The 19,094-nt window shown below is 38.0% G+C and overlaps 1 protein-coding gene across 13 annotated transcripts in view; it reads right to left on the bottom strand.

The window, feature by feature from the left end:
* Positions 1–19,094, bottom strand: part of ERO1A (endoplasmic reticulum oxidoreductase 1 alpha) — a 62,532-nt gene that overhangs the window by 21,937 nt on the left and 21,501 nt on the right. For 8 of the 13 annotated variants that reach the window (XM_055289356.2, XM_055289349.2, XM_063645587.1 and 5 more), the window contains 5 exons: positions 11,130–11,206; positions 10,971–11,044; positions 5,077–5,197; positions 2,701–2,747; positions 175–186 (listed from right to left, as the gene is read on the bottom strand). In XM_055289356.2, the coding sequence (XP_055145331.2) occupies positions 175–186; positions 2,701–2,747; positions 5,077–5,197; positions 10,971–11,044; positions 11,130–11,206 (331 nt within the window). The remainder of the gene's footprint in view (positions 1–174; positions 187–2,700; positions 2,748–5,076; positions 5,198–10,970; positions 11,045–11,129; positions 11,207–19,094) is intronic. The other 5 variants (XM_055289350.2, XM_055289352.2, XM_055289360.2 and 2 more) reach the window with 2 other exon arrangements.

The raw sequence follows: 19,094 nt of genomic DNA, 5'->3' as shown, positions 1-19,094 counted from the left end.
AAGTCACTTTCCCTTAATCTGTGCTAGTACCTCCAGACTTTCAGATAAATAAGTAAAACTTAAGTTCTTCTGATTTTTAGAGGTGAGAAGAAAAAAATAAACTTTGCCATAATAAACGTCTGAATGTATAAACAAATTCATATATGTAATATATAATAAAGAAATTATACTTACCTTCACTTTTCCCTGAAAAGCAAAACAAAATGTTTATTAAAATAAATTCCTTCCAGTGCCCCTTTTATAATGCTACACTTTCATAAAAATAAGACTTTAATAATGGTTAGTTTTAGTCTAACAGTTCATTCACACAAGTAAAATCTGAAAGTGAGACATTCGTGACCGCAACTCTATCTGGTGGTGATATGAATTATGCCTGATTTGACTAAATGGTGTTATCTCCATGAGTGTACATAATGAGGTTCAGCTCATGTGAGATTTAATATACCCTGACAGGAGAGAAAAAACTAATCTATCACCTGAGAGTACTCTTCAATATCTTAAGGACCTACGTTTACTTGGCTGACAGAGACTTTTCCACATTTATCTATCCTAAAGCTATAGTTTCTGTTAAATATTATTATTATTGCTTTGAAACCTCCAGCCTGGCTTTATAATATTTAAACTTAGTTGGGAATATTTTCACAGACTATTTATAAGATTCAAATTACACATAATACAGTAATTTGTGTGCAGCTGCTTATTTACTACTGAAAATTTGTCTTCAAAAATTTTGCCCACTTTTTTTAATGCCATCGGTTTATTAAAGAAATATATAATCATTGCAAATATGTTTTTAAAAAAACAGACAAAATAAAAAATTATTCATAATTCCCCAGCTCAAAGATAAACACTATTTACTTTTTAGTGAATGTCTTTTTTGTTTATAGATGTATTATAAATTTATTATACATACTGTTTTGATACCTGATTTTCCTCACTGTGTTATTGGTCACTTTTGATTTAAATGAATAAAAATTTACAGCAACATTTATAATGGCTATTTTCTACTATGTGACTATACCATAAGTCATTTAACCAGTTCCCTAATGATAAACATTTAAATTGTTCCTATGTATCTTTATGGTAAGTGACGTGGTTAATTACTTTATCAAATCATAATGTGAGATCATAATGATCGCCTCTTTTCTATTAATTTGCATTTCATCTGATATTAAATCAATTGGCTTCCACTGAGTCACCACATGTGACTCTGTATAAACTCAAAAGCCTTATTTAAAGATTTTTCATTCCTAATCTAAGAAAGAGAAATCTGCCAGAATTTAGGGAATGATGCAATCTCATCCCCTTCTAGGAGTAAATTTATATTTATTAACTATTTGAGATCAGCATCTTTTCAAATAAATTTTAAAAATGAAAACCTTACACTTTTGCTAAAAGCACATTAAAGATTTTAATCAGTAAGCACATATTTGAAGAGAATAAGGATACATAATTTCTAAAGAAAAAGTCTGAACTCATACACTGAAATGGCTTATTCAACAAACCATTCTTCATATTACAGATGGTAGGGTTTTTGTAAATTTTAATTTTACATCCCCTCTGGCATCTACACAGTGCCTAGCACGTAGTAAATGGTGGATAATCATTTGCTGAAAGAACAACTGGCTTTCACTATTGTAGACAAGACCATTAAATGAAGAGAGCAATTTTCACTGATCATGTATCTAACAAACTACTCCATCTATTATGTGTCAGGCTCTATACAGAGAGATAAAACAGATAAATGCTGCCCATATGTTCAGAGTACTAGGGGAGATCGATAGATATATAAATAATAAAAAAATAATGCTACACAGTTGGAAAGACCATAAGAGGAAAACAAAGAATTAAAAACAAACACATGCATCAGATTACTTCATGAGGAGGGAGAAATACTTCTGGTTATAAGGACCAGGGAAAGTTTTATGGAAAAAGCAGCATTTGAGCCAGACTTTGAGTGAAAATAGAATACTAAAACCGTTATTAAGATATAAAGACATGTAAAGTTGAAATCAAATGCTCCATATTTGCAATAATTTCAAGTTTTAGAAAAAATTTGAGAGTTTGGGATATTTATTTATCTGTGGGATGAGTAAAACTTTTAAAAAACTGACACTTTACTATGTCTGCAAAAATATATAGAATAAATATATATCCTAATCTTTATTTTTTGATAATCTAATACCAGGAACTTCATTATAAAAATACTTTTTACTGGCCAGGGGCGGTGGCTTACACCTGAAATCCCAGCATTTTCGGAGGCTGAGGCGGGTGGATCATGAGGTCAGGGGATCGAGACCATCCTGGCTAACACCGTGAAACCCCATCTCTACTAAAAATACAAAAAAATTAGCTGGGCGTTGTGGCGGGCGCCTGTAGTCCCAGCTACTCAGGAGGCTGAGGCAGGAGAATGGCGTGAACCCGGAAGGCGAAGATTGCAGTGAGCCAAAGTCGCGCCACTGCACTCCAGCCTGGGCGACAGAGCGAGACTCCATCTCAAAAAAAAAAAAACAAATACTTTTTACTGAAGTACAAATAATTTAAGCACCAATCTCTGCAAGTGTGAGGCATAACTTTATGGAAACAGGACTGTGGATTATATGACTTCAACTGTTACTGCCATTTATCTTGCCTTCCCCTTCCTTTGAATTAAAGTTCCCTGGCTGAGAAATAATATAACAGTGCAAATAAGTAATTTACCTTGACCAGAAGCCAAAGGATTTAAAGGTCTTTTAATTGTCTGTGGCCTAGAAGTAAAAAGAATTAAAAATATAAACACAAATGTTACCAATCATGTTATATTTAAGTGATATTATCTCAGAAAACTGCTTAATATCCAAAATCAAATTGTTTTATTGAGATTATAAAATACTTAGTTTCCTCTAATTGCTTTAAGGGAGGGTGGCTATTTGTTGTAGTGATAATAGTTCCTGATCTTTTCCCATTGTAGCCTCCAGCAGGCCATTTCCTAATCACTTCTTCAAACAAAAGAAGGCAAAGTACCAGCCAAGCTCTTCTCTTGGAGTCACTACTATGTTTTTATATATATTATATATACATATCTATGTATATGTGTGTGTGTGTGGCACAAAGTGTACCCCTAAATGAAAGACAAATAAGCAAAAAATATTCAATATAAGCATTAAAATTTAAAAATGGAAAAACAATAGTGTAGATTATTTTCCACTTAGGTAATCTTTAGACACATCAATTTGCCCTGTAGCTAAGTTTGTTACAATTTAAATAAAAGTTGTTTGTTCAGTAGGAAAAAATAGAAATTTTCTGGAGAGTTACTATGTCACTAAAGTGCTCTTAAATCCCAAAATAAATATGCGTTAGTATTAAGAGTAAACTATAGGGCTTGTTTTAACATCTATTTTAAAAATTTGCAAAACTGGAGACATTTTGAGAACAGAGTATGTAAGCTATATTTTAAAATACACAATATAACTTAGCCCTTTATACATTGTTTATATTGTTAGAAATTATGGGAATCAGGATATAAATTAGTAAGAAAATGACTACAAAAGTAATACAGATCTAACAAATGCTTCATGGACTCTTTTATTTTTTTTTATTTTTTTATTTTTTGAGACAGAGTCATTCTTAATTCACATTAAAAATAACAACAACAGGGCCGGGCATGGTGGCTCATGCCTGTAATCCCAGCACTTTGGGCGTGGTGGCTCACCCCTGTAATCCCAGCACTTTGGGAGGCCGAGGTGGGTGGAGATCACCTGAGGTCAGGAGTTCAAGAACAGCCTGGCCAACATGGTTGAAAGCCTGCCTCCACTAAAAATACAAAAATGAGCCGGGTGTGCTGGTGCGTGCCTGTAGTCCCAGCTACTCAGGAGGCTGAGGCAGGAGAATCGCTTGAACCTGGGAGGCAAAGGTTGCGGTGTGCAGAGGTGACGTAACTCCAGCCTGGGCGACAGAGTGAGACTCCATCTCAAAAAAAAAAAAAACAAAAAACAAACAAAAAACCTTTAAAGTAAATCTTTAAGTCCGTAAATCAAACATTTCTAATAATAGTCAAGATAATTTAAATAAAATACATGGCAGAAATAAGTAATTAATAAAAACTCTCTACTTTCCAAACTGGAGAAATTCTTCAAGTCAAAAAAAAAAAAAAAACCATAGTCTGACATTTTATTGGTATAAGCACAATTACTGATCTCATACTTATATTTGACTTATAAAAAGTGAAATATATAATATTATCCCCATACTTGGGAACTCCAAAGACTTTCCCAGAACCCTCTCCATCTCTAAGACAGCATAAGGTGCTCGCACATACATTGTTCCCAAAAACCAGTAAGTACAAAGTTTCGCGCCTCGAGGCTTACGTGTGAGTAATCTGAAGCATTTCTCAGACACCCTGTGATCAGCAACTGCCTCCAGCCTAATGGTTACCCCACACAAAGCGGGCTCTTTCACTTACTAGATCTTTGACACTAAACAAATAATTTAACCTCTCTAAGTCTCAGTTTCTCTGTCTATAAAACACTGATGACTGCAACACAGGGTTATTGCAAGGACAAAAGAAGAAAATGTATGTAACATGCTTACCACAATGCCTAGGATTAGTGATACAGTGAGTGCTCAAAAATCATACCTATTATAATTGTTCTCTGAAATCAATTTAACTGTAAAATAATTAAAGCCACAGAAAGCGGATGTACAGAGCACCAAAAAGAGAATTAAGAGTTGTATATTCTTTTCTCTACACTGCCACTGTGTGATCTTGGGAAATGAAGTAAATCTCTCCAGCTCTAGGTTACCTCATCTATAATCTACTCAAGGAACATTTGTCAAGGGCCTACAATACTCCCATAAAGGTCCAATACTCCTCTAACTCTTAAAAAAAAAAAAAAAAAAAAAGGAAAAATTTGTGGAAACTCACGTCTATATATTTCCCCAGAAGGAAACTGGATTAATGAATAGTCATGTTTCTTTGTACAAATATATCTTTTAACCAAGTGAATTTGATTTTTAATTTTAAATCATTATGATTTTGTTCATAAAGAGAAATCACCACATCTTACAGGAATTTTTCTAAATGAAAATGACACATACTTAAAACAGTTTTCTTCATAGATAACATTCCATATTTTCCAAGCATCTGGTCCCTTGTAACCAGTGTAGCGCTCAGGATTAAGAAGCAAATCTACATATTCAGCTTCAGGGGACTGAATGTCTGTAAAATAAAATGTCTTATTAAATATTTCTTATCCTCAGTTACCTTAAAAAGCTACTACACAAGACTGTATTCCATTGATTCTAACGCACCACAAATATAACAATGTGTCAGGAATTTTAAAACAACTTTTCAGGAGAAAGAAAGGAAGGAGGCTGGGTGTGGTGCCTCACACCTGTAATCCCAGCACTTTGGGAGGCCAAGGTGGGCAGATCACTTGAGGTCAGGAGTTCAAAGCCAGCCTGGCCAACATGGTGAAACCCTGTCTCTACTAAAAATACAAAAATTAGCCAGGCATGGTGGTGCATGCCTATAGTCCCAGCTACTTGAGAGGCTGCAACAGGAGAATCACTTGAACCTGGGAGGTAGAGGTTGCAGTGAGTGGAGATTGTGCCACTGTGCTCCAGCTTGGGTGACAGAGCGAGACTCCATCTCGAAAAAAAAAAAAAAAAAAGGAACGAAGGAAAAGAGAGAGAAACACACACAGCCACATTAATTGTACACACTGGCTACAAAAACATTATGATTTAGGAATTGTAAAAACAGGAATATGTGAATTTTAGAATCAAAGAAACATGGTAATTCAATTCTCATAAGCTATTCAGACAAAGAATATAACATACATTTCCCTCCACATTAACCACAGCAGTTCATCAATAACTACAGTAAATGAAGGAGTGTTAGTATCGTACACTGCTTGTTACCAAATACTTTCTTCTTAGATCACCACCAGCAGGATCTGCTACCAATCTGGCCAAAAGCAAAAGTTACAATGCAGCATGATTCTGTGTCAACATTATTTATAAAAGGGAAAACTGGAAGCAACCTAAACATCCAACATCACGGAATAGTCAGAGCATGGGCTCTGGAGCCAGAACACCCAGGCTAGAATTCAGACCCTGTTACTTATTTATCATTTATAATGTGTTATAACTTCAAAACAAAAAAGATGGTCCCAGGGTGGGCACAATGTTTCATGCCTGTAATCCCAGCATTTTGGGAGGCCTGGGGGCAGACTGCTTGAGCCCAGAAGTGATTCTAAAATTCACAGGCAACCTGGTGAAACACCAGGCATCAATAAAAAATACAGAAATTAGCCAGGCATCATGGCACGTGCCTGTGGTCCCAGCTACTCGGGAGGCTGAGGTGGGAGAGTCACTTGAGCCTAGGAGGTCCAGGCTGCAGTGAGCCGTGATTGCACCACGGCACTCCAGCCTGGGCAACAGAGTGAGACTGTGTCTCAAAAAAAGATGGGCCATAGTCCTCCAGTGGCTTTGGGAAATTATTTGGTACTATAATAATACTTTATTCATATATAAAGCTTAACAATATGAGCCAACAAAGAATGAAAAAGTGGATAAAAATGGTCTCAATGCAACCAAAGTCAATGACAAAAATATGAGCACAAAAGTGCTTAGAGGAGAGTCCATCAAGCTCTCAACTATACCTATTTTTATTATTAAAAAACAAATACAAAAACAAAAAAAACTGGCCGGGCGCGGTGGCTCACGCTTGTAATCCCAGCACTTTGGGAGGCCGAGGCAGGTGGATCACGAGGTCAGGAGATCGAGACCACGGTGAAACCCCGTCTCTACTAAAAATACAAAAAAAAAATTAGCCGGGCGTGGTGGCGGGCGCCTGTAGTCCCAGCTACTCGGAGAGGCTGAGGCAGGAGAATGGCGTGAACCCGGGAGGCGGAGCTTGCAGTGAGCCTAGATCGCGCCACTGCACTCCAGCCTGGGCGACAGGGCAAGACTCCGTCTCAAAAAAAAAAAAAAAAAAAAAAAAAAAAAACAAAAAAAACTCTAAGCTTGGTTATTTTTTACTCCAATTCACAGTATATTAGAAGCATAAATTAGGGGCAAAGTTGCTTCTAGAAGCAGTACAATGATGGCATCTTAAAATAGCAGAGTTCAGTGTAGAAGTGGCAATTAAAATAACTAGAAAAACAAAATATAAGGACTTAAAAAACAAATTAGCATGGAATCATCTAGTTCAGGAATGGATAACTGTTCATTTCAACTAATACTAAAGGCAACTGCCACATATAAATTATAATAAATTCATTTTTTAAACCCTGATGTTTAAAATACATAAACAGCAGGCTGGGTGCGGTGGCTCACGCCTGTAATCCCAGAACTTTGGGAGGCTGAGGCAGGTGGATCACATGAAGTCAGGAGTTCAAGACCAGCATGACCAACATGGAGAAACCCCATCTCTACTAAAAATACAAAATTAGCAGGGCATGGTGGTGCATGCCTGTAATACCAGCTACTCGGGAGGCTGAGGCAGGAGAATTGCTTGAACCCGGGAGACAGGTTACAGTGAGCTGAGATCGCACCATTGCACTCCAGCCTGGGCAACAAGAGTGAAACTCTGACTCGGAAAAAAAAATAAAAATAAAAATGAAATAAAATACATAAACAATGGTCAGTATCCAGGACTTTGAGAAAACTAACCACCAAGAAATGATTAAATGTTTTAATATTCTACCTAGAGATAAACACTTGTTGCCTCATAATTTTACTTATTATAAATACTTCATTCTTCTTCAAGCTTATAAAAAATAAATATTACTATATTAATATAATTATATTACAAATCTTATAATTATACTATAAATATTATAATTATAATTATACAATTATATGTAAAGTAATAGTATAATTATATTAAATATTACTATAATTATATTTGTGCCAAGGATTTTTACGATGCGCTGGTTCCTATCACTGAATAGAACCTAAATTTTTTCATAGAAAACTAGTCAAACATGTTTTGTAAAATCTAAGAAAAGATATTTAAGAGCCCATTTGGCGCTTATAGGAAGATGCCAATATCCAGCCCTAGAAGCAGAAAACATGTGTTCTGCAAAACCTATATGATGTGCTGTTTCCTATCACTGAATAGAACCTGTTTTTGACAAAAGCTCAAATTTCCAATTAGGATTTTAAAAATACTTTCTATATTTCACATACCATTTACATCCATTATTTATTCCTGCTAAAGCTTTCTTTAAAATATTCAGCTTTGTTTAACAGAAGACACTAATACAAGTGGGCAAGTGATTCACCAAACTCTACCATATAAGAAATGAATCACTGATTCTCACTTGGTGCTGCACATTGTAGTCACAAAAGGATGTTAATGAAGGTTAAAATATTACCATCCTTTTTCTAACATTGGAGGACTAAAAAAAATTATAGCTGCATACTATAAATTTAGTTTTATCTCACAACAATATTTAAGGTAAAAAGAAAAAAAAATCCTTGTAGAAAAGAGGGCAAAATAAGGGAGTTGGGAGAACATCTTATCCCCTTCATTTACTAGTCCAAATCTTGATATAGGTCTATACCCCTTATCTAACATGCCTGGGACCATACGTGTCTCGGCTGGAATGAACTTTCCAGATTTTACAAAGGTAATACAGTACATGCAACATATATTGCATATTACTCCAGCTGGACCTGGGGCAGCAATCTTTATTCAAACACATAAATATTTCTACAGTGAAACATATGAACACTCACACTAAATGAGCCTGTGCTAAACGCAGGGGGAGAAATGTTGTTTTCAGAGTTTTCAGATTTTAGAATTGGAAATAAGGAATTATAACTAAGTATATACCAAAACATGGCTACGGTTTCCATTAAGGAAAGCAATTTTCCCCAAAAAGAAGCCACAAAATTAAAAATACTTTCCCTTTTTTTTTTTTTTTTTTTGAGACGGAGTCTCGCTCTGTCACCCAGGCTGGAGTGCAGTGGCGCGATCTCGACTCACTGCAAGCTCCGCCTCCCGGGTTCACGCCATTCTCCTGCCTCAGCCTCTCCGAGTAGCTGGGACTACAGGCGCCCGCCACCACGCCCGGCTAGTTTTTTGTATTTTTAGTAGAGACGGGGTTTCACCGTGGTCTCGATCTCCTGACCTCGTGATCCGCCCGCCTCGGCCTCCCAAAGTGCTGGGATTACAAGCGTGAGCCACCGCGCCCGGCCAATACTTTCTCTTTTATGGAGATTGTAGGCTGCATCTTTGGCTTATAATTAAAAGAATTTCTATCACTGTTTTCACTAATTTTTTGTTGTGTTGCTTTGAGAAAGGGTCTCACTCTGTCCTAGGCTTGGAGTACAGTGGTGCTCACTCCAGCCTCAACCCCCCTGGATCAAGCAATCCTCCCACCCCCCGAGTAGCTGGGACTACTGGCACGCACCACCAGGCCTGGCTAATTTTTATATTGTTTGTAGAGACAGAGTTTTGCCATGTTGCCCAGGCTAGGCTCAGCAATTTTCCCTCCTTGGCCTCTCAAAGTGCTGGGATTACAGGCATAAGCCAACAAGCCTGGCCCGTTTTCACTAATTTTTGAAAGAGCGTTAGTCCACTAGAAAAGAGCCACAGAAGAATACCAAAACTCAATTTGATTTTTTTTTTTTGGTGAATTAAGAGGCTAACAATTCAACTTAGAAAAAGGAAATACTAGAAAAAGGAAGAATTGGAAAATCTATATATCTTGATCAGAGGTGTTTTTTTGTTTTGTTTTTTGTTTTTTTGAGAAGGAGTCTCGCTCTGTCGCCAGGTTGGAGTGCAATGGCACAACCTCAGCTCACTGCAACCTCTGCCTCCTGGGTTCAAGTGATTCTCCTGCCTCAGCCTCCTGAGAGGCTGGGATTACAGGCATGAACTACTGTGCCATGATGAGAGTTTTAATGAATCTGGGGCTCCTAGCTTTTAACAGCAGCAGCACTCTGGCTTAACTTCAGACATCACAGACTCGACTAACGGTTCAATAATCACTTCTCCAAAAGCAACACAGACCATCATTAAGGAAAATACATAACAATCCAACAGCAATATAACTGAAGCAGGTTTTTGTAATCCCTAAATTTTAGCTATTTATACAAAATGTATATACAAAATTATATAAACTACTAGCTACATATAACTGCAAAACTTAAGAGGTACATTTTTTCTAGAAACTGAGTTTTTTTAACTGTAATAAAATAGATATAATAAAATTTACAGTTTAACCACATTTAAGTATACAATTCAGTGGGATTCATTATATTCACAATGTTGTGAAACCATCACCACTATCTGTCGCCAGAACTTTTTCAGCACCTCAAACAGAAACTCTGTAACCATTTAGCAACAACGCCTACCCACCCCAACCTCTGATAATCTTTAATCTACTTTCTGTCTCTGAATTTGCCTATTGTTTACATTTCATATAAGTGAAATCATTTATACTTGTCGTTTGGTGCCTGACCTATTTCACTTAGCATGTTGTCAAGGTCCATCCGTGTTGTAGTATGTATCAGAACTTCATTCCTTTTTCTGGCTGAATAGTATTCCATTGTGTGTTTTATATAACACATTTTGTTTATCCATTCAAACAGTGCTGGACAATTGGGTTGTTACCACCTTTTGGCTACAATGAACATTGCTTTGCCATCTGTTTGAGTCCCTGTCTTTAATTTTTTTGAGTATATACCTAGAAAAGGAACTGTTATGTCATATAGTAATTCTACGTTTAGGTTTTTGAAGAACCGCCAAACTGTTAGAAACTGAGTTTTTTCCTTTAATAACATTTTTCTGAGATGGGTCTTACTATGTTGCCCAGTCTGGATTCAAATACGTGGGCTCCAGTGATTCTTCTGCCTCAGCCTCTAGAAAAGCTGGGACTACAGGCACACCACCATGCTCAGATTAAAATAATTTTAAAAAAATTTTTTCTTAGGTATAATTTTCAACATAATGCATACTATCAAAAATATTATACCATCAGCTTCACAGAAGTTATCTGAAGAATCATCATGCTTGGTCCACTGAAGAACAGCCTTCTGTGTTTCCTCACTTCAAAGAAAAAAAAAATCATTATTTTTTAAGTTAGTATGTAACATGAAGAAACATGAAATACTGCTGAAAAATAAAATCAAACCTCAGAGATTCATCCACTGCTCCAAGTCGTTCAGCTTGTTCACATTCTTCAATGAGATTATTGGCTTCTTCAGAATACTAAAATGAAAAAGGGAATAAATAGATTATAACTTACTGCATTTTTAAAACTTGTTTAAAATTTAGAAGTTATCTGAAGCTGTTTTTTTTTTTAATCTTATTTTTTTTTTTGAGGTGGAGTCTCACTCTGTCGCCCAGGCTGGAGCGCAGTAGTGCGATTTCGGCTCTCTGCAACCTCCACCCCCTGGGTTCAAGCGATTCTCCTGCCTCAGCCTCCTGAGTAGCTGAGATTACAGGCATGGGCCACCATGCCCAGCTAATTTTTGTATTTTTAGTAGAGACAGGTTTTGCCATGTTGGCCAGGCTGGTCTCGAACTCTTGACCTCAGGCAATCCACGCACCTCGGCCTCACAAAGTGCTGGGATTACAGGCGTGAGCCACTGTGCTCAGCCTCTGGGGCTCTTTTTATAGCTGGCACCTTCATCTTGGGTTCAAAACTTAAAAAAAAAAAATTAAGTTCTTATGTTCCTCCTGAAACTAAAAAATAAAACGCTTTGCCTCTTGTTTTTTATGGGGTGGAGCACAATTTACTATGGTGCACAAAATAAAGAATATAGTTCTAATAACTCATTACTAAACTGCACACAAATAAAATCTTCAAGGTTATAAGGAAGTCATGCAGCAAGTGGTCAACAGGCACTGTCCTACTTTTCTAACGACTTAAGTGTGGGCATCAGTTTTCTCTTCCATAAAATAAGCAGTTGGACCAAATCATGTGTGTCTAAAGTCCATCCTATGCCATGATGCTAAGAATGCCCTGGAACCTACCCAGTCATAGAAAAATTATTCTGTAATCGCAGCACTTTGGGAGGCTGAGGTGGGCAGATCACGAGGTCAGGAGTTCAAGACCAGCCTGACCAACATGGTGAAACCCCATCTCTACTAAAAATACAAAAAAAAAATTAGCGGGGTGGGGTGGCACGCGCCTGTAATCCCAGCTACTCAAGAGGCTGAGGCAGGAGAATCACTTGAACCAGAGAGGTGGAGGTCGCAGTGAGCCAGGACTGTGCCACTGCCCTCCAGCCTGGGCAACAGAGCAAAACTCGACCTCAAAAAAAAAAAAAAAAATTCCAACATTTTTAGGTTTCTAAAATATACTCTTTAACTATCATATTTCCTCTCAATGTCCAAGTCACTTTACATATATATTCTACTAGGCCTGTCCGTGGCGTAAGGTAAGCAAGTTGGTTTATAGGATTTCATCACACACCAGTTCATCATACAGGTGAAGGACAACACTGGGAGGCCACGAATTCACTCAGCAAATATTTATTGAGTGCCTATTTTGGCCTTATTGTTAGGACAACTATTCAAACCACTTTCCAGACAAGGACACTAAAATAAATGAACCCTAAAATAACTAAAAGGATATAGTTTTTTGAAATATTTATTTATTGAGTGACAATTTAGTTTCATTATATTGGTATAAACGTAAGACAACATATAAGACAGCTTGCTTCAAAAACTACTTTTAAAAATAAAATTATTTCATATATAATTAAGTATTAAAGGACAAAGGGATATATGTTCAACCTATAATCAAATGGCACAGAAAATTATGTTATAGATAAAAATATATTACATATTATATAGTATATAGTACATATAAAATATATATCACATATTATATATAGTGTATATGTAATATATATTAGACATCATATGGTATGTATATATACTTTGTGTGTATATATATACACAAAAATGTGTACATATGCAAAAATATGTATGTGTACATATGCAAAAATATATACACAAAAATGTGTATTTTATATACATATAATACACACATACAAATGTCCATTTGTTTTATCATGCTTTCTGTGTGTCCATATATGCACACAATAAGCATGATAAAACAAATGTGGCCAGGCACAGTGGCTCACACCTGTAATCCCAACACTTTGGGAGGCTAAGGTGGCAGGATTGCCTGAGTCCAAGAGTTCAAGAACGGCCTAGGCAACACAGCAAGACTTTATCACAATTAAAAAATATATATATATATAATATATGCATGTGTGTGTGTATGTATGTGTGTGTATATATATATACACACACACATACAAACATAAAACAAAAAATAAATGAGGCAAAATATAAAAGTTTAGTGAATGCATAGTGTACAAAATGTCTTTAACACTGCAATTTTTCTGTGAGTTGGAAATTATATCAAAATAAAAAGTTAAAAATACTGGCTGGGCGCAGTGGTTCACACCTGTAATCCCAGCACTTTGGGAGGCCGAGGCGGGTGGATCACAAGGTCAGGAGATCGAGACCATCCTGGCTAACACGGTGAAACCCTGTCTCTACTAAAAATACAAAAAAAAAAAAAAATTAGCTGGGCATGGTGGGATGCGCCTGTAGTCCCAGTTTCTCGGAAGGCTGAGGCAGGAGAATCACGTGAAGCCGGGAGGTGGAGGTTGGAGTAAGCGAAGATCATGCCACTGCACTCTAGCCTGGGCGACAGAGCAAGACTCCATCAAAAAAAAAAAAAAAAAAATGGTAAAAATACCTACCAAAAATGAATAAAAATTGTTTAAAAAATAACATATACCTAAGTATATTAAAACAAAAATTTTTACATCTTATTATTGCAATTACCTGAATATTTAAAAATAAACTGAACAAAATAACCATTCTTAGTTGCTACTTAATAATTTAATCAGTGTCGGCCGGGCGCAGTGGCTCACGCCTGTAATTCCAGCACTGCGGGAGGCCGAGGTGGGCAGATCATGAGGTCAGATCGAAACCATACTGGCTAACACGGTGAAACCCCGTCTCTACTAAAAAATACAAAAAAAATAGCCGGGCGTGGTGGCAGGCGCCTGTAGTCCCAGCTACTCTGGAGGCGGAGGCAGGAGAATCGCTTGAACCCAGGAGGCGGAGCTTGCAGTGAGCCGAGATTGCGCAACTGCACTCCAGTCTAGGGGACAGAGCGAGACTCCTCCTCAAAAAAACAAAAAGAAAAAGCAGAAATAACCTATCTGATCTGATGTTAAGCTATCATAAAGCCACATTAATGAAGAGTTGAACCAGACACACAGGTCAATGTAAGAAAATAGGTGGCCAGGCGCAGTGGCTCACGCCTATAATCCCAGCATTTTGGGAGGCCGAGTCGGGCAGATCACGAGGTCAGGAGATCGAGACCAGCCTGGCTAACACAATGAAACGCCATCTCTACTAAAAATACACAAAATTAGCAGGGTGTGGTGGCGGTCGCCTGTAGTCCCAGCTACTCTGGAGGCGGAGGAAGGAGAATCGCTTAGAACCCGCAAGGCTAAAGTTGCAGTGAGCCAACACTGCACTCCATCCAGGGCAACAGAGCAAGACTCTGTCTCAAAATAATAATAATAATAATAATTTAATCAGCTTTTTAGTCACATCTGTCTCAATACTATGTCATTAACATTTTTCTGAAGAACGTACTTTTTTCCAATATGTTCCTTTTTTTTTTTTTTTTTTTTTTTTTTTGAGACGGAGTCTCGCTCTGTCACCCAGGCTGGAGTGCAGTGGCGCGATCTCGGCTCACTGCAAGCTCCGCCTCCCGGGTTCACGCCATTCTCCTGCCTCAGCCTCTCCGAGTAGCTGGGACTACAGGCGCCCGCCACCACGCCCGGCTAATTTTTTGTATTTTTAGTAGAGACGGGGTTTCACCGTGGTCTCGATCTCCTGACCTCGTGATCCGCCCGCCTCGGCCTCCCAAAGTGCTGGGATTACAAGCGTGAGCCACCGCGCCTGGCCTCAATATGTTCTTATTACTTTTAATTTTTCATAAAATTGCCCATAATCAGGCCAGGCATGGTGGCTCACGCCTATAATCCCGGCACTGTGGGAGGCCAAGGCAGGTGGATCACCTGAGGTCAGGAGTTTGAGACCAGGCTGGCCAACGTGCTGAAACCTCGTCTCTACTAAAAATACAAAAAAATTAGCCAGGCGTGGTGGCAGGCACCTGTAGTCCTAGCTACTCGGGAGGCTGAAGCAGAAGAATGGCGTGAACCCAGGGGGCGGAGCTTGCTGTGAGCCGAGATCGTGCCACTGCACTCCAGCCTGGGCGACAGAGTGAGACTTCGTCTCAAAAAAAAAAAGAAAAAACATTCTCTCTTTAGGTAAATATGTGGAAATATTTTAGCCCAAATATTTTCACAAGTTATATTCTTTTGCCCCTAAAGTACATTTCTACAATAAATATTTTAAGGCAAAACATCAAATAAGTTGTCTCTATTTTTTGATTATTTTAAATGTTTTGACAAATTTAAAGCCCGGGTGTAGTGGCTCATGCCTGAAATCCCAGCACTTCGGAAGGCCAAAGTGGAAAGTTTGCTTGAGGCCAGGAGTTAAAGACCAGCTTGGGTAACACAGCAAGACCCCATCTCTACAAAAAAAATTTTAATCAGCTGGGCATGGTGGCAGGTGCCTATAATACTAGCTACTCAGGAGGCTGAGGTGGCAGGATTGCTTGAGCCCAGGAGTTCGAGGTTACAGTGAACTATAATCTTACCGCTGCATTCCAGCCTGGGCAACAGAGACAGACCTGTCTCTGACCAAAAAAAAAAAAAAAAAAAAAAAAGAAACAAACAAAAAAAGTTTGGTCAAACTTAGATACGATGAAATTGTAATCCTCAATTTCATTACATCTCAGATCAGATCCAATTCAAAGCAGAGTTCTATCAAGAGGATATTCTTGCCACAAATGGAGATACTCCCAAACACATTTAAAACATTTCAGAATACAATTTCTGAATCATATTAAACACCATTTGGACTTTCCTCATTTAATGTGTTTGATTTCTCTCCAGTTTTTGTAGGTATAAATTTAAACGCCTTTGTTTACAAGCTTTGTCATAATGTTTTTTTTTTCTTTGAGAAAGGGTCTTGCTCTGTTGCCCAGGCTGGAGTGCAACAGCATGACCACAGCTCACTCCAGCCTCAACCTCCCAGGCTCCAGCAATCTTCCCCTCTCAGTCTCCTGAGTAGCTAGGACTACAGGTGCACACTACCATGTATGGCTAATTTTTTAAATTTTTTGTAGATACAAGGTTTCACCATGTTGCCCAGGCTGGTCTTGAACTCCTGGTCTCAAGCAGTCTGTCTGCCTCAGCCTCCAAAAGTGCTGGGATTACAGGCATGAGCCACCACATCCAGCCACTTTGTCATAATTGCAATTTGCTAAACCTTAACAGCTAAACTTTGTTTCTTCTTTATGCATTCCATTCATTGATACTTATTTTTCACTGATTTAGAACAAATTGCAATAAAAACTTAGAGGGTTCATTTATTAAAAACTGATCAATACTACTGAGAAGCTCTTGGGTTGTTTTACAAACTAGTTCTTCGAAGCCTCAAAACATTTATAAAATCTGATTAATAATAGACAGCAAAGTAAGTACTATCATACTAAAACCATACCAAAGTAAATTTTTTCAGCGTCAGCTTCATCTCAAAAATTTCACAATCATAACTTAGTATGTATATAAATCACATACTAATTTTAATAATTACTCCTTTTTTTTTTTTTTTTGAGACAGGATCTGGTTCTGTCAGCCAGGCTTAAGTGCAGTGGCACAGTCTTGGCTCATCGCAATCTCTACCTCCAGGACTCAAGCAACCTCCCACCTCAGCCTCCTGAGTAGCTAGGACTACAGGTGCATGCCACACACTCAGTTTATTACCGCTTCTATCTTAACTGGTAAAATATCACAGCTTGTGTGGACACAATTATGAATTATCTGTATATTTTTATTACAAATGCATTTGTTTCATAGATCTCTTGATTTATTAAGGACACTGGTTTTTACCCAGAACATTGCTTTTATAAAAATTGATATGTGTACTACCACAAACATTTTATCTTCAATTTTGAGCTTTAACTGAATTTATACTAGCATTCACAATAGTGATAAATGTTTTCCTTCAACAGAATGAACTTCCAAAAGTTTTACTTTCAGTCCATCGATTAAATGAAATAAATCGAACATTTTTTTTTCTCTGTCTCCCAAGCTGGAGTGCAGTGACGTAATCATAGGTCACTGTAACCTGGACATTTGGGCTCAGCCTCCTCCTGTCTCAGCCTCCTGAGTAGCTAGGACTATGGGCAGGCACCACCACACGTGGCTAACTTTTTTTACTTTTTATTTGTAGTGATGGGGTCTCACTATGTTGCCCAGACTGGTCTTGAACTCCAGGCCTCAAGCAATCCTCACATGGTGGTCTCCAAAAGCACTGGGATTACACAGGCATGAGCCACTATGTGCCCAGCCTCAAGCAATTTGTTAAATGAAATTATTTTCTATTTGAAATAGTTGATAATGACATCATTTAACTATGTGCAAAGTTCTTCTGCCACTGGAACCAAGTGAAAAGCTATTAATTCATTCTTTGACTCTGTGTGGGTACAAGAAAACATGGAATTTAAAATGAGCAAAATTAGTTTAGAATCTATGATGGAAAATGTTCAAAACAGTGGTTGCCTCTGAAGAAGGAGTGTGCTTTGAATGGAATGGGTGTGAGGAAACTTTGTAGCATAATGCTAACATTCTATCTCTTAATAGAAACCTAGGTTACACAGGTATATGCGTTTGTCAACATTCAGCAAATGCACACTTAAGATTTGCACATTTCATTGTATGGTAATACTTTTATTAAAAGTACATATAAACAAATATTGGACTCTAGTTAATGATATACTTCTACTTATGTAGATCCATCTAGCTAACGACTTATTTAGGAGGAGGTATACCGACGCCGGCAATTTACTTTGAAATGCATCCGAAAAATAAGATGTTCTAGTGGAGGGCTACAAGGATGGACAGATGAACAGATATGTGGTAAAGTGAGTTTATTAAAATGGTGGAATCTAGGCTGGGCACGGTGGCTCACACCTGTAATCCCAGCATTCTGGGAGGCCAAGGCGGGCGGATCACCTGAGGTCAGGAGTTTGAGACCAGCCTAGCCAACATGGTGAAACCCCATCTCTACTAAAAATACAAAATTAGCTGGGCGTGGTGGCACATGCCTGTAATCCCAACTACTCAGGAGACTGAGGCAGGAGAATTGCTTGAACCCGGGAGGCAGAGGTTGCAGTGAGCCAAGATTGCACCATTGCACTCTAGACTGTGGACAACAAGAGCAAAACTCCGTCTCAAAAAAAAAAAAAAAGGTGGTGGAATCTAGGTTATGGGTATAAGAATGTTCATGGGAAAATTCCTTTAACTCTGCTATATTTTTAAATTTTCATAATAAAATAATGGAATAAAATAATGGGAAAAATTAAAAGTTATTTAGTCTACATGAAAAGTCACATATCACAAAATGATATGTAAATGTACTCTCTGCAGCTGCACATGTTAAATTATCTTTAGACACAGTCTTCTTAAAATAACTAGTAATAATTGCAATTTGCTAAACCCCCTTTTTTTTGAGACTGGGTCTCACTCTGTCTCCCAGGCTAGAGCACAACGGTGAGATCACAGCTCTCTGTAGCCTCGACCTCCCAGACTCAAGGGATCCTCCCACCTCAGCCACTTGGGCAGCTGGGACTATAGGCACCCATCATCATGGCTGGCTAATTTTTGTAGAGATGGGGTTTCGCTATTTTGAGAACAGGCATGTGCCACCACAACTGTATTTTTTGTAGACACGGGGTTTCACCATGTTGCCCAGGCTGGTCTCGAACTCCTGGGCTCAAGTGATCCTCCTGCCTCAGCCTCCCAAAGTGCTGGGATTGTAAACATGAACTACCATGTCCATCCTTGCTCAACCTTCAAAAGCTGACATTTTTTACAAATTGGTTGCAAAGTAGACACTGAGGCTTTATCAGATCTCTGTGTTTTGATTTTCATATGGCCAGTGTTATTTTTATGGCCTTTAGGAACAGTGAATGCTGATCTTT

The sequence above is a fragment of the Symphalangus syndactylus genome, chromosome 8 (genome assembly GCF_028878055.3).
Source record: "Symphalangus syndactylus isolate Jambi chromosome 8, NHGRI_mSymSyn1-v2.1_pri, whole genome shotgun sequence".
Taxonomy (NCBI): domain Eukaryota; kingdom Metazoa; phylum Chordata; class Mammalia; order Primates; family Hylobatidae; genus Symphalangus; species Symphalangus syndactylus.
This window is presented reverse-complemented; position numbering and strand designations above follow the sequence as displayed.